The 23,105-nt window shown below is 43.0% G+C and overlaps 1 protein-coding gene across 2 annotated transcripts in view; it reads left to right on the top strand.

Moving 5' to 3' along the window:
• Positions 1-2,390: 2,390 nt before the first annotated feature.
• The window catches only part of GRM7 (glutamate metabotropic receptor 7), a 629,590-nt gene continuing 608,875 nt past the window's right edge, over positions 2,391-23,105 (top strand). The window contains exon 1 of one of the 2 annotated variants that reach the window (XM_075938705.2): positions 2,391-3,220. In XM_075938705.2, coding sequence (XP_075794820.1) covers positions 2,642-3,220 — 579 coding nt within the window. In that variant the 5' untranslated portion in view covers positions 2,391-2,641. The remainder of the gene's footprint in view (positions 3,221-23,105) is intronic. The other variant, XM_089781232.1, reaches the window with a different exon arrangement.

The raw sequence follows: 23,105 nt of genomic DNA, 5'->3' as shown, positions 1-23,105 counted from the left end.
CTGACATTTTTGGCCTCACATCTTTCTATGGATCTGGATAACTGTTTATGCCACCATTCCAGGCTCTCCTGCTTCTACTACTTAATCTGACACCTTGTCCCAATTGTGTCAACATGATGATGTGCAGTAGTTAAACTACACACAAACAGAAAGAGAAGAGGGGAAAAAAATCCCACACACGAACAGCCCCATGGTCATGAAGTTATAACATTTTTGTCTGAGGAGGATGATTTTTGCTTTTTATAACAAATCCAACTTTTTAAAAAATATTCTAAAACTAGGAGTAGCTGACATACAGCTGATGAATATTGAGCATCTTAGTCACTATAATTTTTGGGTCAGTGTCTAGGTGAGTGGGCTTTTTTAAAACATGACAAGATAAAGTAAAATCACAAGAGATTATATTATCCCAGAACTCGTATCCTCCCAAATTTTGACTCCTAACCCCATATTGAAAAATCCATCTCAATCCTGCCCTGTCTGCCTCTATTTTCCAAATTCTGCTGCATGAAGATAGAGCAATGTATCTTCACTGGAAATTCTGGATCCTTGAGCATCAGTTACATGTATATTTATCAATTTTTACTAAATGCTACTATTTAAATAGAGTAAAATGTAGCCATTTCAAGTGCACCCAAAAATGAAGATAGTTCTGCAAATTAGTGTACCTGTTTGGTGTGCGAATCCTCTCAATTTCAAATATTTAGTCTCAGATCTAGACCGCAGTCCATCCAATCCTGGGAGTCCATGAATGGATATAGGTTTTTTTTTCTTCTAAGACATAGTAGGGTTATAGAAACACATCTTTCATTTATAGTTAATGAAAGACATGCTGTCTGAGTCTGCTAGACTGTTTTGAAAATATCAATGAAGAGTTGATTTGCTAAAACTACATTTAATATGATCATCCACATCTGCTAGCCCAGTTTCATTGACACATTTGAATGTTATCAGATGAAATTTGTCTGTATCTAAAAAAAGAGGGATGTTGGATATGGGTTGCTGTGGCTTCATTGGAAGGTAATGCAGTGGATGCAGATTTATTTGTTGGTTACCTAAAAGTTTGGGGTGGGGGATCTAAGTGGTGGAAAATGGACACAACTATTCTGTATCTACACCCATATCTGGATATGTCAATTACTCCTGTCCCAGGATGTGCCTGGCCAGGTTATTGTAGTGGATGAGAAGTATTTGTATTTTTACTTAATTATGCAATAGAATGTCAAGCTTTATAGCAAAAAATATTCTAGATTTGGCAAGATCCTGGTGCCAGAAATATATTTGAGATGCTCTTGCACTGGGAATGTGGAAGTACATGGATTTGTCAGGTTGAGAACAACATATCATTTTAAACTGTTTAACCTTTAAATCATTAAATTAGACTAGGGATGCATCAGACTTGTGATTTCTGAAGTGAAACTGGAGCAACTGCACTTCAATTTTGAGGTTACTCTAAAACTCAAAAAAAAATTGTCAGATGTTCTAGTGCAATAGGAGTGACTATACCGTGGCTTTTCAGACAGCAAAATGTGAGGTATTGGGACCAAATATAGGTAGGATTCAGGTACCAGGTGTATGTTGTGTTGCTGTGGGATTCACCCCCTGTGGTGTTGGGCTATGATACAGCAGGGTGCTGATGTTTCTCCTAGTGAAGTCAAAGCTGCTATATTAGTATTCTCTTTACAGAACAAAATTTGCCAAGCTGGATCCAGGTACGATAGACAGGTGTTTGTGCGCTGTTATGCCAGAGTGCATCAAGGTCAAGATTCTTTGTGCGGTAGAAGCAGCAACACTTAGTCACCATTTAGACAATAAAGTGGGGATGATTGCTGTCGGGAATTGGCAGGATTCAGGTATCATATCCAGGCTTTTTGGCACCAGCATGTGCCACACTGGGAGCAGAAAGAATGGAATCTGTGTCAAGATCAGATACTCAGTCTTGGCGTTTGGGGTGAGATCTGGCTATTTTCAATGCAGAGGCTGCTGCTAGAAGTGCTCTCTTTTTATTTACACATTAGAAAGTTGAGGTTGGGAGCCAGACTTGGCCAGATTCAAGCCAGTTGTGACTAAATGAATCAGGATCGGGATTATTTTTCCCTTCTGGTTAATGTGGCTAGACTCGTTTTCTATTTTCGTGGTACAATTTGGGGCCAAAAATCACGAGGATCCAGCAGGATGGAGGTGGATGTAGCTGCACCCCCCCCCCCACACACACACACACAAACGGAGGAACCCTAGAGGGCAGTGAAAGGCTGCCACCTGGGGTGGGTGTAAAAACCCGCTGGCGCCCAAGGCGAGAGGCTGCTGTGGGCGGTAAGCGAGACCTAGCCCAGCCTGAGGAGGATATCCCACCGCCTGCACTCGCATCCCTCCCTCGCTGCCCGCCTTTCTCCAGCTACCTCAGCCCGCATCTCTGCGTAATGACGCGCGGGGAGAGCAAGGATGGGGAGGGCGAGAGTGGGAGGAGGAGAGCAGCCGAGCGACCATTTAAAGCGATAGCAAACCCTTACCTTTCCCCAGTGCTGTGCCGCTGGAGATCGCGGCAGAGAAGAAGCGGCTGAGGGGGAGGACGGGAGGAGCCGGCCCCCACCCCATTCCCCCCCACCCCACGCACCCGACGGGAATCTCCCCTTCTCGTTCCATGAAGGCACAGGGCTGCCCCGCTGGCCACGCCAGGGCATCTGGCCATCGCCTGAGCCGCGGCAGCACCATGATCCGGCTGGGGAGGCTCTTCCAGCTTCTGACTTTGATGAAGTTGCCCTGCTGCCTGCTGGAGTTTCTCCTCTCGGCGGTGGCTCATGGGCAGGAGATGTACGCGCCCCACTCCATCCGGATAGAGGGAGACATCACCCTGGGGGGCCTCTTCCCCGTCCACGCCAAGGGACCCACCGGAGTGCCCTGCGGGGACATCAAGAAAGAGAACGGCATCCACCGGATCGAGGCGATGCTGTACGCCCTGGACCAGATCAACAGCGACCCGGAGCTGCTGCCCAACGTGACACTTGGGGCTCGCATCTTGGACACTTGTTCCAGGGACACCTACGCCTTGGAGCAGTCCCTCACTTTCGTCCAGGCGCTGATCCAGAAGGACACCTCCGACGTGAGGTGCACCAATGGGGAGCCCCCGGTCTTTGTCAAGCCAGAAAAAGTAGTTGGAGTGATTGGGGCATCGGGAAGTTCAGTGTCCATTATGGTAGCGAACATCCTAAGGCTCTTCCAGGTAGGGGCTCCAGAGTCACCAACGTGCTTGGGGGAAGAGGGTACTTTGGGTTCCTCATTGCAACGGGTGGATTAATTAATTAATTAATTAATTGGAGGCTCCATTGGTCATGTGTACCTCACCGAGGCTTCCCCACTTGCACAGGGATGTCCGGGGCTCGCTGAGTTGCGAGGCAATTTTTAATCTGGCCATTTTCAATTGAGGCGTTTTCATGTAATTTCCCCTAGGAATCCTTCCACTCCTACCCCCTGCCTCTCTTTTTTTTTTTTTACAGCGCCCCACCCTTCTGTCTTTCTCTCCCTTCCACCGGGCATGACACTTTCTGGATTTATCTCCCCATTTACAAGAAGCAATCTGTGGAAAAAACAAGGCAGTGATTTAAATGGGTTTGCATTAGAGTGAAGTATGGTTCGGCAAACACGCTTGTAAAAAGGCAACCTGGGCGCAGCCACAATTGGTTTCGCGCATGAAATATTAAAGATTTACGACGAGGACACATTTGTGTACCGCAGCTTCCGCCGACCAGCCCCCTTGATTAGTTGAGAATCGGTTACACTGGGATTAGAGTGCCCATCGCTGAAACTGTGTGTGTGTGTGTGAGAGAGAGAAAAATTGGCTTTTTTCATTTGATTCTGATTCAGTTATTACACTTGCCTTTTAATTTCCACTCCCGTCACCACTTTGCAGCTGCAGAAGTCGATCTGTGCTTAGACAACTTCATCCATCTAAATAAGAAGCCATAGTTTGGTTTACTTTAAATGGCACGGAACACTTTCTCCTTCCAGCTGGTAGCAGACACCGTGAACTCCAGCTCAGAAATCATCTCATTCTAAGCGAGATTCAAAGATGGGAGGAAATGCACTAACCCCCCGGCGGCAAAATAAATTGCAATAACTGCTCCTCCCCCCCCCCAAAAAAAAAATCCTAGCAACTGAAACCGTGAATCCATTTCAACCCCCAAAATTAAAACCCTGGCCAGACACCTAGCTGGGGAGCGCAGGGAAGTAGGGACATCTCCTGCTGGATTGCTTCAGGCTTTAATTCCTCCCTCAAGTGCTAAAGGATGAGTTGAGAAGACGGATTAAAGGATTGGAGGGGGTTGTATTGCTGCAGTGGTTTTTGGTTCCCCCTCCCCCCCCAGCTTCATTCATATGTAAGTCCCTGGTATGCTGTTAGTTCTTGTACAGCGCTGCTGTATTTAAGGGTTTCAAAGAGACAAGTCAACCCAAAGCCTTTTCAGTTGACAAGGAGATCCCCAAGTGTTTTTTCCTTCTAGACTCGTATCCAGGCAGTTGCTTTTTTCCAGCCTCTTTGAAATCAACCCATCTATGCGGCGAGCTGTGGGAGTGATTTAATTAACCTAAAGCGCATCCTCTGCCAAAGAGTTTGAAAAGGGATGTAGCCCATGGAGTATCTCCATGGTTAGGCGCTGCTTTCAGATAGCTGGCTGGCGGATCTCCTTCTCAACTGAAAAGGGCTTTGGGTGCCTAGCATCGGCTGTGAGCAGTTGGTGGCTTTTTCTTTTGCCCTGTGAGCTGCAGGGAGAAAAGCGCAAACCCAGCCAGGCAGCGAGGGTGGAGCCAAGCTCCCACATGCAGCAAACACTATAATTTTTAGTCTAATTTGCAAATTGCAACTGTTCGCCCGGGGTGGAGAAGCCGAATCTCCGGGGAGGGGGGAGCTCTCGCAGCGCGGAGAGCCAGGTAGAAAAGATGCGTCAACTTGTAGCGTGCAAGTTGGAGCTGGCGGAGGCGTCTCCTCGCATTGTTACCCCCAGGCCACTTCAGGTGCGACTTCCACAGCCTCCCTTCGCCCCTGCCTTTTGCAGCCTGCCTGGCAGGATGAGCCGGGCAGCGATCGCATTGCCTGAATATCGGTCCCCGCCTAGACTGGGGTGTGTATGGGAGAGGGAGGTGGGGAGGAGAATGTGATGCAGAAAGCTGCTGAGCGGACACCTGGTTCCGAGGTCGTGCCCAGCCAGGGCAGAGGGAAAAGGGGTCCCGGTGGCTGGTGGAAGGGGGAGTTTGCCTCCCTACCCGGTGCCGCTAGCTCTCTGGCTCAGCAGGGTTTCCACCCCCTCTCCCACCGCACAGGAATCAAAGCGCAGGGAAGAAGGCGCCTTCATCTGCCTTCAAGTGGCGGTGTCTGGCGCTGGCTCGGGTTTGCCGTGTGGCTGGTACCTCCCGAAATGGGCTTTTGGTGTAGAGAGCGGCTCTTCCGCGAAAACTGCCTGGGCACCCCCAGAAAGGCAGAGCTGAGCGCGGCTAACCCAGGATCGCCCGGGGAGTGGCAGTGACAAAGCTTCCCCCCTCCTTCCCCCCAGGTACGCCAGTAGTGCCGGGATTTCTCGCTCCCCGGCCGACCGCATGTTGTTAGGCAACAGACAAGTTGGTTTCCTAGCTAGAAACTGGGGAACTTCTGGCGCTGCGCTGGCACATTCACCTTTCGGGCCCAAGAACGACTGGCGGCTCCTTTCTTACCCTCTGCGTGCCAGGGCCAGGCGCAGAGGTAACCTACAACACAGCCTGACCGTGGTTGTCCTTTCACCTTCTCTGCCGCCTCCTCCCCTGCATGCATCGAGAGCTGGATCCTGCGCTTTTGACCACCCGTGGGAGAACACCAAGGAGCGATTTTTAGTTTAGATTCTCCTCCCCGGCTACCCCTGCGTCCATACTGAACATCCAATGTCTCTCACTTCTTTCCTACAGTACAGCATTGAGTATGGAGCTGTCTATGCAAGGATGTAGGGGCCCTTGATACGGTCACCGAATGTCTGAGCGAAACTGGTCGGTCACAGCAGCTACACAGCTGGCAGAAATACAAAGTGTGTGTGTGTGTGTGTGTGTGTGTGTGTGTACTAGTGGGGGATTAATGTATGCAAGGCGTTTTACTGAATTGAAAACAGGGATTCTGGGAGTGAAACATAAATGTTCTCATGCCACATTCGAACTAGAAATGTGGCGGATGCTCGGAGAGGCGGGGGTCCTAGCTAGCTGAACAGGATTTGCTTCAGGCTTTCACAAGCCACTGTATCCAAATCAGCCAACCTACTTTACCCAGACACCATTCAAAAGCAAATCGTGGCACTGTGCTGCTTCTCGGTAGTAAAACAACGTCTGTAAGAGCTCCGTTGGTGTTAATATCGTGTCACTGAGTTGAAATGCATGCAAATAATATCCACTTACACATGCACATTACAAATATTTAGACATATCCAGAATAACATCATCCCAGGGATACCTGAAATCAAAGCATGCTGCAATCAGGAAATTCTATATTTTGCTATGTAATTGTTCTCTCTACATATTTTACAAAGTGGTCCTGCTTTCCTTAAATATTTTTTGTGCGATTGGAGCTATTCTCTCTCCCCACTCTGTCAAATGTTGTTGCATTTCAAAAGAGCTCCCGAAAAGAATGGAAGATATATGTGTTAAGAAAAATTAGCCTAAATGTGCACTGTGTGGAAAGAAAGTTTGGGGGGGGGGGGAGGTTTGAAACTTGTAAAAAATTCCCAAGCAGCTTTAGCATGTGCAGCCAGCATGTACTTCACCGATCACCATAGGTTTCACCGACCTTGGCAACATTACAGGGGTTATATTTTAACATGGATGAATGCTTCTTGAACATTTATTTTAGGCAGTAGGCACAAACAGGCTTTTTCTTCAACATCATGCAGATCAGCTCTCTCTCATTCCATCTGTTGAGGATATTGCAAAGAAAACCCCAGTCGTTAATGTTTACATTTTCCTCACAGTATCTTGGGGGAGTATTTCACCCTTATATTAGGACCATATGTATGCAGCTCTGCACAACTTGGCGCACATCGTTAATGACTCCAGTGAGCTAAATGTTATGGAGCTTTCCCTCCTGGGAGGAGATTATTCACTTCATTCTGTCTATAAAGGTTTAGGAAGCAATTTTCTGCATTGTGGGCTGGTGTCAGCTGTAGAGGTTTGGGAGCATCCTAAATGATACCATCAAATGCATGAGCATGAGTAAACAGAGCTGGAATGCTTCTCACTTTGAATTCACTCCTGCAGTTACTATGTGGTGTCCCTGGTTGAGGATGCTGTTTGGTGAAAAATTATGTGGGATATCTACACTGGGCAATTAACTTGCTTCTTTTCCTTGTGTAATTAATAAGGCTGTCTCCTTTCCTTGTGTACCGCTCTAAAAGCTTGTTGACCTGATCATTTGTTCTGGAATAGCTAGTCATGATTTTATCCATGTTAGCATCCACAGATGGAGTTAACTAACATGGGAGGGAAAGGCATTTTTATTTCAGAATAAAAGCATCCATGCATGCAGTTAATGAATAGTTCACTTTAAAATTGACACCCTGTCTTACCATGCTTTAACTGTCATGTAGACAACAGTTAATCTTTCACTGATTTACACCCTTATTAAATCCATAATATTAATAGTCTGGCTATTTTATGTTTTAGAATACTATATTCTGACTCTAGATTCTTTAGAAAGCCTTTAGAAATCCAAAGACAGATCCTTTAGAAATCAAAAAGAAGCTCAGATCCAGAAGATGAATATATTGGGTTAATATGCTCATTCTGATAAAGGGAAGCTCTCTCTTGGGGGAAGAAAGAGTGATGCACTAATCAAAATTGGGTCATCGCACTCCCTTTGAATCACATATGGAGTTTTTGAGGTGGATTGTAGTTGGGCACCAGGGCTAAAAGCAGTATATGTCCCATAAGACCATATCCTATGATTTCTCATGCCAAATTCCCAGTGAAGTTTTGAGAGATGCAGTCAGGTGCTCACACAGAAATGTAGCCATTAAAGGAGGATGGATTTAAGGCACTGAACTGGAATTTAGGAGATCTGGATTCATTAAATAGCTTTCCTTAGCATTCCTGTATAACCTTGAGCTAGAGTAAAATGTTCAAAAGTGCTGAAGTCCAATTTTCAGAAGTGACTGAGAAACAAAGGAGTCTAAGATTTGTTTGAAGTCAGTGTGTCTTAAGAGCCTAAATTACTTTTTGAAAATGGGATACTGGTTCCTAAACCACTTAGGCATTTTTTAACATGTTAATTTCTATGCTTCAGATTCCCTCTGTCCAGAGAATATAAAATACAACCTTTCTCTCTCATGACTTTATGTTGTAGTTTTAGGGGTAGGCACTGCCTCTTGCTGTGTGACTATGCCTGACACAATGGGTCCCTTTTCTTGGATATGGCTAGTGAACATTAATATAGTGTAAGAATTTAGTAAATTTTCAGTAATAGTTAAATGCAGGGAATGTAAATATAAATGCATATATAAAATATGTCACATTGATTTTTGGATTAAAATTGTGTTATAAAAAGCCAGAAACAATGGCAATTGTAAATTAAACCTCCAATTTTAAAATAGGATCAGTTTGGAAAGCTGTTTTGAAACGAATCATGGATTTCAAAACTGCTTTTACATTGAATGTTGCATTTCAACATTACTGTTACCTTCTGCCACTAGGGCTCACATAGTTTACTTTATTATAAATTTAGAATCCATGAAATTCAGTAAATACTTGAAAAAAAGTAATACGTACTTTAATCATTGTATGTATTTTGTTAACAAAACTGTGGAGCATGGGAAAATCAACATTATTTAAAGCACGTTGTAAAAATGACTTCCCTTAGAATGAACAAACATGCATAAGGTAATAATTTAGTTCCAAACTGTAGCTTCTCTGTCTTCAGCAGGTATAATTTCTGATCCATAGATCATTCTCTTTCTCTAAATGTAATCTTTTCTTAGCCATTTCCAAAATAATCAAATATAGGCATCTAAAAAGGGGAGATTTTCAAAATCATTAAGGATTTAGGAGCAAAATCCCTTTGAAAATCAGTCACAGTGTGTCTATAGGACCCTTATGCTTTTGAATATATTCCCATATGTGTAAACACTTCTGAGAGATCAAAGTTGTAAACTTATATTTTGATACGTGCAGGGATAAACAAAAGCCTTTAACAGCATTGTGGGAAAAGTGAGCTACACCAGAACTAAGAACACATCTCAACTGGAACATAACGGTGAGAGTGGATAGAGCAGGGAAAGATGCTTTTAATTTATTTTTTCTTTATTAAACAGCAGTATAACTTTGTCACACAGTACCTGAATCAGAACCTCTTAAAGTCAATAAAAGTCTCTCCAATGGAGGTGTCTCTCTCTTCTGCTCTTTTTCCTTCATCTGACTACTGGTTCGTGGTGATGTAAGAATTGTGGAATGGTGTTATCCCTTCTGAAGGTGGACTTCAACAGGATGATATATTCAGAGAGTTCTACTAAAAACAGATAATCAGCACAGAAGAGAGAAATCTAAAAGCATCTTACTCTTTGGAAAACTGGCAGTGGCTCTGCATGAACAAGCTTCATGGAGTCTCTGCAACTTTTGAGTGGATGTGGCTGGAACTAAGGAAAAAACCTACTCTGTTCATTCTGAGCTCTTGGCCTATGGGAAGTAATGGTGACTGAGTCAGAGAGTTTCTATTGTGTGATTGCTGAACAGGTGGGAAAAGTACAGTATAATAGCTTGATGTGGAGTGCTGGGGATTAAGTGGAAAGGACTGGCCTGCTTAAGAACATGCTAATCTTCTACACAATTTCCCCACAGATATTGGAGAATCTTTGTGTTTTGAAAGGATGATTCCTATGTTTAGTTTAATTTAGATTTTAATAGTGCCTATCTAATGTGCTTTCAAAAATCCCCGTCCCCTTATTGTTCATGTGACAAACTGAAAGTGAGTTTTGTTTCATGTCTTTACCATTCTCTCATGGGAAAATATATTGGCCCATAAGCTCTAAGATCTGCACAGAGGGAACCCTACATACCAGAGTCTCATCTGATTGGATTGGAGTTAGAATACAAATAATATGCCACATTACAAATTTGAATAAATATACTGGGTTATGCATTGTGCAGGGCAGAGACTGAGTCCCCTCTGTTTTTGGACAGTAACTATCATGTTTTTTTCCAAATGATTTTTGATTCACTCTCAGATGTCTTTTCAAATATGACAGAATTCAGTAATTTCAAAACTATTTCAATACATTTTTGAGTGTTAAAAATGAAAATTTAACATGACGAGACTGTGAAAAGGCTTTAGTTTTAAAGCCTGTGAAATGGAAACAAAATTTGTCTTCGCCATTTTTCATTTTTCGACAACTCCTGTTTACCACCTTATGTTTTCCCTTGTTTTTTACTGTTCTATCTAAATATTTTTAACAAGATAAGGTAAAGGACCCATTTTAATGTAGTACAATTTACTCCTTTTTGATAGATGCTGTACAGACTCAGAGTAAAAGAAAATCCTTGCCTCAGAGCGTTCGCAATTGTCAATACCAAGTTACAGGTGGATAAAATTAATAGCTGGAGCAGAGTGTTTTTAGGGTCAGAGTAACACAAACATACCATTTTTATAGATTACCTGTGTGCAATACTTAGTATCTAAAGTTTATTTTGTTGTTAACGGAGTCAAAAGAATACACCAATAGCAGTAGTTTCAGATAGTCACCGGCACAGCAGTTTTCATCTGACAGCTCTCTGTAGACTTCATAGCACAAACACATTTTCAAACAGGTTTTGAGTGAAGATACTTTCGTGGCTTTAGAGGATTTTTTCAGGAGGGACATTGCATGATTAAGGGGTGACATGGACAAAAGATGAAAGTGTTTGGGGGAACTAAATATTTTCAGAAAATAAACGTGCAGTTTCTTCACTTCAGAGAACACGATAGCTTTGTGAAGCTCAAAACATGAACAATATTTTATTAAATAAATATTTTAAAATTACTACTTGTCATTTCAAACTGGTCACTTTCTAACAGTGTAAAACTACATACCACATTTCATGTTTAATCCTAGGATATCAGTTTTGCCAGCAGGCATTAAAACCTTCCAACACGATACTTAGAATCATAATATCAGATGCCACTATTTCTATTTATAGTATATGCAAATTAATCTCAACCAGTGACAATACAGAATGTCCCAGGGATAGGAATATGATGAATTTGATCATAATATTGGAAGGTATGAAACACATAATTAGAGCAATTTGAATAGCAAGATATCCAACACATTCAGAGTAATAGGGTAGAAAATGAGAATTCTGGGCAAAATAGAAATTTGTGAGAGAAGTCCATATTTGTTTTATAATGACAGATAAAGTGCTACAAAGTGTAGACCAGATTCTGCTGTGTTACATCTGTATAAATCTGGATTGATTCCACTGAAGGTAAATGCACTGGTGAAAATCCAGAGTAAATGGGGGTGAGGGGTGGGGTAGAATGTCCTCGCATAGGCCCTAATCCGGCAAAGACTTACTCACATGCTTAACTTTAGGCATGAGTTAGTCCCATCCAGTGCTGTGGGGCTACTTGTTTGCACACTGTTAAACATGTGAGTATCAAGACTCTTATGCAGTATTGTCACCACACTGTTCAAAGCACCTCACCCCTGCTCTGGCCTATCCATGCAGGGTAAAGGAGGTCTGAAAGCCCCGGTTTCAGTTGAATTCCCCAAGATCTTGTAGGAGCAATGACAGGTAGCCACAGATTGTACCCTGAAGACCTCTTTGCAAGTCCTGGCATAGGTGGGAAGGAGAGTATCAAGGACATGCACAACAAGTGCTGTAGAGATCCTGAAAAGCCCAAGAAAGCTGCTATAACTTATCTCTTTAATGCTCTCTAAATTATTTCTGGGCCCTGTCCCTGGAGCATTTTAGCATGTGGACAATGGCAAGGTGGCTGAGTCCCTTTTCGCTCTGGATTGCATTTCACCTGTTGGGTATCTTAGAGGTACAGTTTAACTTACACTCTTCCTGGGTGTGGTGTTCTGTCCCATCTAGTGGCACTTAGACAGAGGGAGTCTGCTCTCTACAGTCTTAGTTAAGGGCTTTTAGCTTGTGCAGGACAGGTTTATGCATTTAGCTTTGATCCTGCACACATAGTAATGAGGTCTGTTGATGTTACACTTGCACAGAATCTTGCCCAGAAATCTTAGTTGTGCACAGCTCTATTTCAGTGCCATTATCTTAGTCCGCACTGCTGTGCTCCCACCTTGCAGTTACAAGCAGGAAGGTCTTTTATTCTGAAAGAGGTAAGGAGAAAAGGTGACTTTATGGCTGAAAAAAGGTTGAAAAAGATGCAAACTAACTGTAATTTCAAAAATAACAGGCCTGGGTTAGAAGTTCCTCTTCTCTGAACCCCCTCTGCTCAACGGCATTACATTTATACTGCCATTTGGAGTCCAAGTGAAGTAAAGCAGAATCTTTGCACAAATGGTACAGCCCAAAGTTCTCTGAGAATGGGCTTCCGGGACCTATTTTATTTTGTGACTCTGGGACTATTGACATGTTGGCACTTGTGCAAACTTGTGATGTCAAGGCTTGTGAGTGCCATGCTTTATAATTACAGAACCTGATAGACACCCATGCACATGTGTACAGTGATCTGATACTAGCTAGCATGTGTGTTTGAGAGAGAAATTTGCTTCAAAAAAATTTGCTGTTACAGAATGGAAGGGAGAGGTCATAGATTTTTGGGGCCATATCTCAGCTCTTCAGAGAGTAAGCATTTCATTTGATAAATCTTATTTGATGTTTAATGTTACATTTTTAAATAGACCCCAACTGTAGCAGCAGCCGCAGCACAACCAATCTTTTTTCTAACCTGGCTTATATTTTGATTATTTATACATTTGCTATGTCATTTTCAGGTCACTAAGGCAAGAATTAGCATATTATATTAAGGCATGTGTTGCAAAGGGAGTATTTAGTGACTTTCTGGATGAAGTGGCATTACAAGCAAAAGCCTTCAGAGTATTTTAAAATGAATACTTAATTATATAAAAAATGCACTCTTATAGTGCTCTTTCTTAAAGATTGTCTTTCTCCTTATGTTTTGCTGATCTGAGGCACTTGAACTAACAGGCTTCTCATTCACACAGGAAGGAAGCTGTGGGTTTATCAGGAGATGCTTGGTTCTGAATTGCTTTCCCCTGCTTCCTCTGATGGATAACATCTCTTACTATTTAGAGCACACTGCAATGGCTAAGTTTTCTCCAAGGTGGGAAGATTGTTTTGGGAGTTAGCTATAAAACAAAAATACTTTTCTCTTTACACTTAAAACTATTGTAAAATCTGTACTTGTGGCTATAGAGACAAGGTAGATAATATATTTATTGTGCCAAGAGAAGTTGGTGAGACAAGTTTACAGAGAGCCCCTTTTCAGGTCTGGGAAATGTACTCAGGGTCACAGCTAAATGCAATGTGGAACTAATTGTTTGGCATAAGTAGTTTACACACATTTCAAGGGACTGTTTTAAGTTGAAGTGGCTCCTTAACCCCTGTCCAGTCATGGCAGGGGCAGGAGGAGAAGATGCAGGGGTGGCTAATGGTTTATAGATTGTTGCAACGAACCATAGACCCACTTTCTCTATTCAGTCCATCAATTTCAGTGTCCCTTTAGCAGAGTTCTGGAGAATTTAAGCTCCCAGTCTTGTCTTTTTTATGTGTTGTTCAGGCTTTGACTATGAGAACTAAGAACTCAGATCTGGCGTGATGGCTTTGTGAAAAAGCATTCACTCGTAGATGATAGAATTGTGACAGCCATGTGTAGAACTCATGGATTTCAAAAGGCGTGATAGGGTGGGGAGTGTTCATTAGCAGTAAAGAGATGTCTACAGGTTTTACATCTCTTTGGGTGTAGTCTATTGCCTCTTTAAGTTGGTGGCCTGGGAGAGCTTTCTGATGAACTCATGAGATGTAAGGGTATGTCTAGACTACAGCGTTAATTCGAGTTAACTTAATTCAAAATAGTTAATTCGAATTAAGCTAATTTTGAAATAACACATCTATACACAAAAACTATTTCAAAATAGCTCATCCACACTGAGTGGACCCTGAACCGAAGTTAAGGCTGGCCAGAACCAGTGCCAGCAGGGCATCAGGTTAGGACTTAGTGTGTTAGGCTGCTGGCTAAGGCTAACTGAGCTCCGTGCTTAAAGGGACTCTACCCCCACCCTGGACAGACAGTTGTCAGGGTTCCCTGCTTGCTTATCTACCTCGATGAGGGACAGTAAAGCAGTCCTGTCTTGGAGTGCCCTGAATGCCTGCACTCGGGACACCATAGCACTTGGCCACATGGAGCCAGAGCTGCCCCTGGGCATGCTGGTGCGTCTCGTGGGGTCGTTGCCATCAGCCCGGCTGCACTTGCTGCAGGCTGCCATCCGGGGAGTTTATCGGGGGGCTGTCAGGATCCAGGAGAGCGTCTACCCCAAGGAGCCCTCAGAGCCACCCTGGTCCTCACTACCAGGGGGCTCATGCCCCATTCCTCCCTCACATCCTTCCACTTACCCCTCCCTAGCCTCCCTTCCTGATGTCAAACAAAAGACACGTATGTTCAAAAATAGAAACTGAGTTTATTGAACAAAACTGGGGGGGAGGGGATGAACCTCTGGGGAGACTGGGAAAATGAGGTGGGAGAGGGGAGGGGGAAACCTGGGAGGAGGAAGCTAGAAGGGGGAAGCAAGGGGAAGAAGGAGGAGGGGAAGGTCATGGCTCAGGGTTGGGGGTCTCGCCGGACCAACTTGATTTTCATGCAAACCTGCTCCTGGGTTCGCATGTGGCCTTTGGTGGCCAGGCTGGCAGCTATCCTGCCATAGACTGCCACGTTCCTCCATCTAGGGTGGAGATCATGGACGTTGGGGGCATCCCTCCCCCAAACCTGAATAAGGTCCATGATCTCCACCCTGGACCAGGAAAGTGCCCACCTTCTCCAGCCTCTGTTAGGCTCCTGGGAGCTGGAAGACTGCTCCTGGAGAGCAGTGGAGGGCTGGCTTCCAGTGACTTGCTGGCTCATGTTTTGGGGCCACTGGGTCAGGGGCCTCGGTGGCCACTGCTGGCTCTGGGCTGGCAGGCTTGGAGCTGGCATAGGCACTGTGGCCAGGGTCTACCCCTTTAATGGCTCCAGGGCTGGGGGAGAGGAGAGTAAGTTTTCTGGTTGTGCCCAGAGTGGCCACCAGGACGCCCTGGGAAGGGCTGGAGGCCCCCTATTTTGAATTAAGTGTTTACACAGCACTTAATTCAAAATAGCTATTTCGAATTTGGCGTTACTCCTCGTAGAATGAGGTTTACCAAATTCGAATTAAGCGCTCTATTTTGAATTAATTTCGAATAGAAAAATGGCTGTTATTTCGAATTAACTTTGCAGTATAGGCATACCCTTGCAGAGGTTAGAGGCTTTCTTTTAATGCTTCATCCAACCTGTGTTTCTCATATTCTGGGACCAAGTCTGTATACTTGGTAGCTGGGTGAGGGGGAGAGGGTTAACAAGTTGAAGGAATGAAAAATACATGGAACAATAAAATGGAACAATAAACACATGGTACGTTACCCTGATGTGTTTTAATGGCTAATTCAAAGATAACACTAATGAGGTCATTCATGAAAATAAGAATGCAGAGCAGGTAGGAGCCCCTGCTGTGAATCTAATCCCATTTGTGATCCTACACAGATACTTGGGTGGCTAACCTTTCACAACAGTGGCTATACTTCTATGTCTAATGTACTAGCTTGATCCAATGTCTCCCTAGGGTGGAAATGATACCTCAACACAACACATGTGCAGATAGATGCTCCCTTGGAGAAAAGTATGAAATTCCTCATTGCCATCTCATGTTCACCTGAAAACTGTTAATATGATTCCATATAGGAGCCATAACACTATCTTTCAAACAATGTTCCTTGGATGTGTTCAGAGTGTTCTCTTGGGCTTAAGTTGAAAAAAAAACTCCTGAATTCATCTGTTTTGATTAGTCTTCTAGTTCTGCTCCACTAAATGACTATTTCATTTGATAATCTCAATAAAATAGCTTCATCCTCATTTATTTTAAGTCAAGATCACTGGAAAAAAAACTTGTATCAGTGCTTAGCTAAATTCAAAAGTCAGCTGCTGGCTGACTAGCTTACTGATTCCTGAGGTGGCAGTGTCTCTCTCTGTGTGTTGTCTCTCTCCCTCTCTTTCTCCCTCTCCCTCTCCTTCTAGTCTAGACATTATATCAGGCTTCAGATAAGCCAAGAAATTGAGCTATGTACATCAGATATCCATTAAAATGGGTGAGGAATCTACAGCCCAAAGGGCCAGCTCTGGATCCCCCCCACAAAATCTACCTGGACCCTCCCAAGGCTTTGGTGTGTAAGGAGAATGTAGGGAGTGCCTTTCTGCTTCTCATTTGAGAGCCATGTCAGTGAGATGTTTTTGTGTGGCCACCAGCTGATTTTTCTGTGGGTCAGTGGCCCCTGACCCATGAAAGGTTCTGCATCCCTGCATTTAAAAGGTGGAGCTGCTGCCAAACACCTTGGAAATCTAGAGAAATTTACCCAGTGAGCATATTCAGATTTGTTACTCTATACAAATTACCTCGCTGTATTGAGTAGAGGAGCACTTTGCCACAGAGAATGTACACAAATGGCAATGCAGCCATAAAATAGAAGTGATCCTTGTGATTGACACACAGCCACTACTTATAAAGTAGCAAGAATAAACTGGAAAAATGCTGGTGTGAAATATTCTTGGCCGCTGTATTAAAAGGTATCACCAGACAAATGCTGCCTTCTTGAACTGTTAGCATAAGAGTCCCTAAAGTGAGTCCTGGCCCAATCTTAAATAAAAGGTTTTAAGAGAATCAGTACTTTTTTATAGATTCACAAATGTTGTTGGCTTTTCAGCTGTGAGTTTAGTGACAGAAAACAGCTGAGAAATGCCCATCTGATCAACTTCCATTTAAAGATTTTGAACTGAAAAAATTACTAAGCCACTGTGATCCAAGTTCTGCTCTCAGTGATGGTGACAAATCCATATTCACCACTAACTTTATCAGAGGGAGTCCACTGGCATTGCTAACAGCAGAATGTGGCCTGGTTTAAAAAGCAACACTTAAGCACTCAATATGTTTGCAGCACATGTGTGCGTGGTGAGTGCCTATTTATCAGACTCAAGGAGTCTTTACGCTATTGCTAGCACTGCAGTGTCCATATGCTGTAAAATAAATTGGGATTCTATTCTGTCTCTTGCATCACTAAATACTATTTTAAAAGTCAAAGGACGGTTTCCCAGCTAGCTCTGAAAACTCAGTTTGGGATCTGAAAGTGAGCAGCTGTGAGCAGCCTTTTACGTGACAGTGACAAAGATTTTGCAAATTTTGCGTTGGGAAATAATGGTGAAAGGAGAGATATGGAACCCCACATCTGATTTACAGCAGAAGTTTCCGGATACAGCCACACATGCATACTATCTCTGAAGTCCTTTCCTACGTGCAAATAAAATAATGGATCTGAAACATAATGCTTTAGGGGACACACATGAAAGATGGGAAGAAGTTTCTTTCTAACCCTGGTGTGTAGATTATTCCGTAATTGCCTAGAACAGATTTTTCACATTTTCACTGGAAGCAGCTGGTATTGGCTGCTGTTGGTAAAGATAATTCTAGACTAAATGGAGCACTGATCTAAACTGTTGTAGCAGTCCAAATGTTCCAAACGTCTTGTTTGCTTGAGTAACAGAATCAGAACTTAGACCCTTTTGACTACCTAAACCAGATAAATATTGCTTCTACTGTCACTATAGGGACTATAGAATTATGGATTTAATATAAATTAACTCTAGTACTACTTAATTTTCACTTCGGGTTTTTTTAATGAGTTAGAAGACCTAAGCCTTCAAAAGTCATTAAAGTGGAAGTTCAGGTATTTTACTTAACTAGGTAAAAACTGGATGTTTTGTTATGAAGCATATGGTGACTTGATCATATATTATGCAGCATTGCCCATGTTTAATTTGAACCTTTTAATGTTACTTTAGCATAAGACTTTTGGTTAGTTCATTTTGTTTCTTTGATCCTGCTTCTTTTGTCATTGAAGTCAGTGTATGTTTTGCTGTTGATTGCAGAGGGTTAGAATTGGACCTTTCTGTTAATAGTTAAGTTATTCATTGGACCAAATCTTCCTTTCTTTGTGCATGTACACCTTTCTCTCAGGTTAATAGGAGCTGCACATGGTTATACAAGAGGAAAATTTGACTCTCAAGCATTAAAAGCACACAATTCTTCCTGCAACATCCATTGTGATATACAGTAGTTGTTTTCCAGTATTAAAAAAGTAATTCCAGAGTCAGAAGAAATTTGTATTGAGTAATAAATTTATCTGCAACTCTCTTGATTATTCTTGTTCTGCTTTGCTTTAGAAATAAAAAGCAGCAATAATGAACATAGAGGTAAATGTTTTATTTACAATATTATGTAAACACCACATGCCAAGTTATTCAAGAACCACTATTCATATCTGTTTTCAGAGATTTTTGGTTAGTCTGTAAGGTTGAAACCCCTTTGTACAAGAACATAAGAACGGACAGACTGGGTCAGACCAAAGGTCCATCTAACCCAGTATCCTGTCTGCCAACAGTGGCCAATGCCAGATGCTCTAGAGGAAGTGAACATTAGAGGTAACTGTCGAGTGATCTCTCGCCTGTCATCCATTTCCAGCCTTTAACAAACAGAGGCTAGGGACACCATTCCTACCAATTCTGTCTAATAAGTATTGATGGCCTGGTCTTTACAACATCCTCTGATAAGGAGTTCCACCAGTTGTGCACTGTGTGAAGAAAAACTTCCTTTTGTTTGTTTTAAACCTGCTATCTATTACAGTAAAACCTGTGCTATCCAGCACTTAACTATTAGGACAACTCTAGAAACTGGCAAATTTCCTAGGGCAGTGTTTCCCAAATGGTGCTCCGTGGAACCCCAGGGTTCCACAAGTGGAACTAAGGGTTCTGCAAAAACATCTACTCCCCTGTCCCCTGAAGAGCCCATAGGCAGCTCCCATTGGAGCTTTGCCGGTGGGGGTGGGCTCCTGGCGGTGCATGGCTCTGGCCGCTCCACCACCCACTGCAGCTGCCGCACCACCACACATGGCAAGGCCCCCTCCCCACCCTGCAGGACTGCCCCTGTCCCATGGGGCCTCCAGTGCTGCGCAGCCTCCTCTTCCTCCTTCTCCATGTGTGCAGGCAGCAGCTTTTACAGTGGCTTCTGTTGCTGGGAGGGGAAAAGGTGGCTGGGTCTGAAGCACTGAGTAGCCACTCTCAGACTTCAGTGTTTTTAAACTGCCACCTGCACAGAACTCAGCTCGGGCTCTGCTGCCCCCTTGCCCAGGGCGCGCTTGGGCTCGAGGAAGTGGCAGAGTTTGGTTTGGTGGGGAAGGTTGGAGTTACACATCCCCGGGCCCCCCCACATCCGCCGCCCGCCCTGCCACTGGGAAGCCTGACCTGATGCTGCAGCTGTACTGGGTTCTCTGCTGCATGGGGGGGTGGGACTGAATGTTTTTCCTGGAGGCTTTCCCTGCTGCAGCAGGGTGCCAAGCCAGATAAGCATCCCCAAGACCCCTCCAGTACCCTCCCTCCTGGCCAGACACCCTGGGAGCTGGGCTGGGTAGCTGGGTCCCTCAGATAACCAGAATTTTCAGATAACTGGAACGCCCTAATCCCCGAGCATGCTGGATAACACAGGTTTTACTGTAATTTCATTTGGTGATCCCTAGTTCTTATGTTATGGGAACAAGTAAATAACTTTTCCTTATTCACTTTTTCCATACTAGTCATAATTTTATAGATCTCCGTAATATCCCCCTTTAGGGTATGGCTAGACTACAGGAGTTTTTCAGGATACCGGAGGTATCCCAACAAACTCTTCTGCATCCAGGGATGTGTTTGCTCTTCTGCTTTTTTTCTGGAAGAGAAAACATGCTCTTTTGGAAGCCCCTGTATTCCTTGTTCCATGAGGAATAAGGGGGCTTCCAAAAGAGGGTTTATTCCTGACATTTGGCCCAGTCTAGACAGGCCAAATGTCAGAAAATCCTCTTCTGACAAAAGGATAAAAAAAAATGGCAGTGTAGTCATACCCTCAGTCTCTTCTTTTTCAAACCGAAAAAGTCCCTCTTTTTAATCTCTCTTCATATGGAACCCATTCCAATCCCCTAATCATTTTGTTGCCCTTTTCTGAACCTTTTCTAATGTCAATATATATTTTTGAGATAAGGTGACCACATCTGTACACCATATTCAAGATGTGGGGATAACATGGGTTTATATAGAGAAAATAAGATATTTTCTGTCTTATTCTGTATCCCTTTTTAAATGATTTCTAACATTCTATTTGCTTTTTTAACTGTTGCTGCACATTGAATGGATGTTTTCAGAGAACTATCCACAATGATTTCAAAATCTGTCTCTTGAGTGGTTATAGCTAAATTAGTCCCCATCATTTTGTATGTAGAGTTGGGATTATTTTTTTCAATATGCATTACTTTGCATTTGTCAACATTAATATTCCTCTGCCATTCTCTTGTCCACTCACCTAGTTTTGTGAGATACTTCTGAAGCTCTTCACAGTCTGCTTTGTTCTTAACTATCTTGAGTAGTTTAGTATCATCTGCAAATGTTTACCCCTTTCTCTAGATCATTTATTACATTGAATAAGATTGCTCCCAGGACAGACCCTTGGGGGACCCCACTAGTTACCTCTTTCCACCCTGAAAACTTACCATTTATTCCTACCCTTTGTTTCCTGTCTTTTAACCAGTTATCAATCCATTAGAGTACCTTTCCTCTTATCCCATGACAACTTACTTTACTTAAGAGCCTTTGGTGAGGGACCATGTCAAAGGCTTTTTAGAAATCTAAGTACACTATATCCACTGGATCCCACAGTCCACATTCTTGTTGACCCTCGTGAAGAACTCTAGTAAGTCATGATTTCCCTTTACAGAAACAAAGCTGATTTTTTTCCCCCAACACATTATGTTTATCTATATATCTGACGAAACTATAGTGAAGAATAGAATTAACTAATTTGCCCAGTACTGATGCTAGACTTACTGGTCTGTAATTGCCAGGATCACCTCTAGAGCCCTTGTAAAATATTGGTGTCACATTAGCTATCTTCCAATCATTGGATATATAAGATGACTTAAGGGATATGTTACAAACCATAGTTAATAGTTAATAAAGAGCTTGCATACATCAAAAGACCCAAATATAGAAATGAATATGGTGTGTAGCACCTGCAAACACATTTTTGGGTTAAGAAATGAAAGCTACGTAGTGTGGCAGACTGCCACAGGTCCCTCTGCTCATTTAAGCTCTGCAGAGAGTCTGTGCTGGGAGCCAGCCAGCTGAAACACAGATCAGGGGACCACAGAATGAGTCTTTGTTATAACCTCTGCAGAGCCAGTGTGGAGGGGGATGGAGCCCATGGGGACCCATTAAGTCTTGTTCATACAGACTGGTGTCCCTAGAGCATCAGAGTGTGTGGGGGGATTTGGCTGCTATTTCCAATCCACAAATTGGGATAACAGTAGTCGTCTCTTACTCTTGGGTCTTGACCTATAACTGGTGTCAGTGGCAGAACCTCTGATTTGCACTAAAAGTAACTGATCAGGCACATAGTTTCTGATGTAAGTTACTTTGGAATTTTGAAAGAGGAACTGAAATGACATTCGCAAACTTGCAGAACAGGATATGCAACACTGATCACAGGGGATGTGTTACAGGTACCTGCATCTGCCTGTACATGTACTACATGGCAGGCAACTTGGCTCCAGCATTTTAATGGCAATTTCAGTCCATGTTTCAGGACAGCTGCTTGTTCAAAGAGCCTTAGGGCCTGTGCTGCTAGACAGTCAATGCCTTCTGAGTCAGTGACCAGAGAGGAGACTCCTGTCACATTGGTTTGTCCTCTCTGTACTGGATTACTCATTTTTCTGAAGACCGCATTCTGCAATTCATATGCAAAGTGTTTTTAATTATTTATTATATATTTGAATAATGCCAACTTATTCATCAGACTGGAGATGCTTTCTCATGTCCACTCAAATCTACAGACATTTCACCACTGCTGACAATCGCGCTAAATCTAGGTGCTTAGAGTAGGTATCTTCAGTGGGAGTGAGACTGGGTCCTTTGATGGATCTGAATTCCTTGAACATTTTGGTTTGTTTTATTTGTTGGTCATTATGATGGTTTAAGATTTTTCACTGAGATGCTGAAATGTAGTGTTATTTATAAAGGTGTCAGACAGCTTCAGCACCACATCTTCATTCTGCTTCAGCACCACATCTTCAAACTCCTGAGGTTTAAGGGTTATTTCAAAAGGGTTTTTTTTTCTCAAAATAACTCCATCTAGACAGAGTTTTTTCTTTCAAACTAGGGTATTTTGAAAAAGCACCCAGATGCCATCATGCAAATGAAGCTTGGGAAATTCAAATCCGCGCTTCATTTGCAATTTCGCTTGGCTGCATTTGCATTCCTCTCTTGAAAGAGCAATGCAGTGTAAACACATCCCTCATGTCCTGCCTTCCTGAACAAAGAGCACATGACCACAGTCACATGTGTTCTAAGCTTCTGTCTGCTCAAAAAAACCGAATCCTACTTTTACTAATAGAAAATAGCTGACTAGAAGGGGGCAGGCACAAGCATAAATTAAAGGGAACCACCAACCAAAAATGGGCCTCAAATTAACCTTTCATTAAAAGTTTTCTAAACTCCAAGACCAATAGAAGACTTCCACAAGTCTTAACCAAAAATTTCTCTTGGCATGTGAAATCTAAACTTTGCAGCACAAACCACCTAACAGTAAAACCTCTTTTGAGATTTCATTGGCCAGTCTGAAAGTAATGCAAATATCAGACAAAATCACGTATCCCAACAATTAGCAATGAATTGTGTTTTAAAAATGCTTTTACATTGAATAATATGGGGGGGGGGAGTTTCAAAAGTACAGAAGGCATTTAGATTCCTAAATCCTGGTGGAAAGTCAGTGGCAATTAGACACATAATG

The sequence above is a fragment of the Pelodiscus sinensis genome, chromosome 11 (assembly GCF_052426305.1).
Source record: "Pelodiscus sinensis isolate ZL-2025 chromosome 11, ASM5242630v1, whole genome shotgun sequence".
Lineage (NCBI taxonomy): Eukaryota > Metazoa > Chordata > Testudines > Trionychidae > Pelodiscus > Pelodiscus sinensis.
Note: the sequence above shows the minus strand (reverse complement) of the source record. Positions and strands in the feature narration are given on the sequence as shown.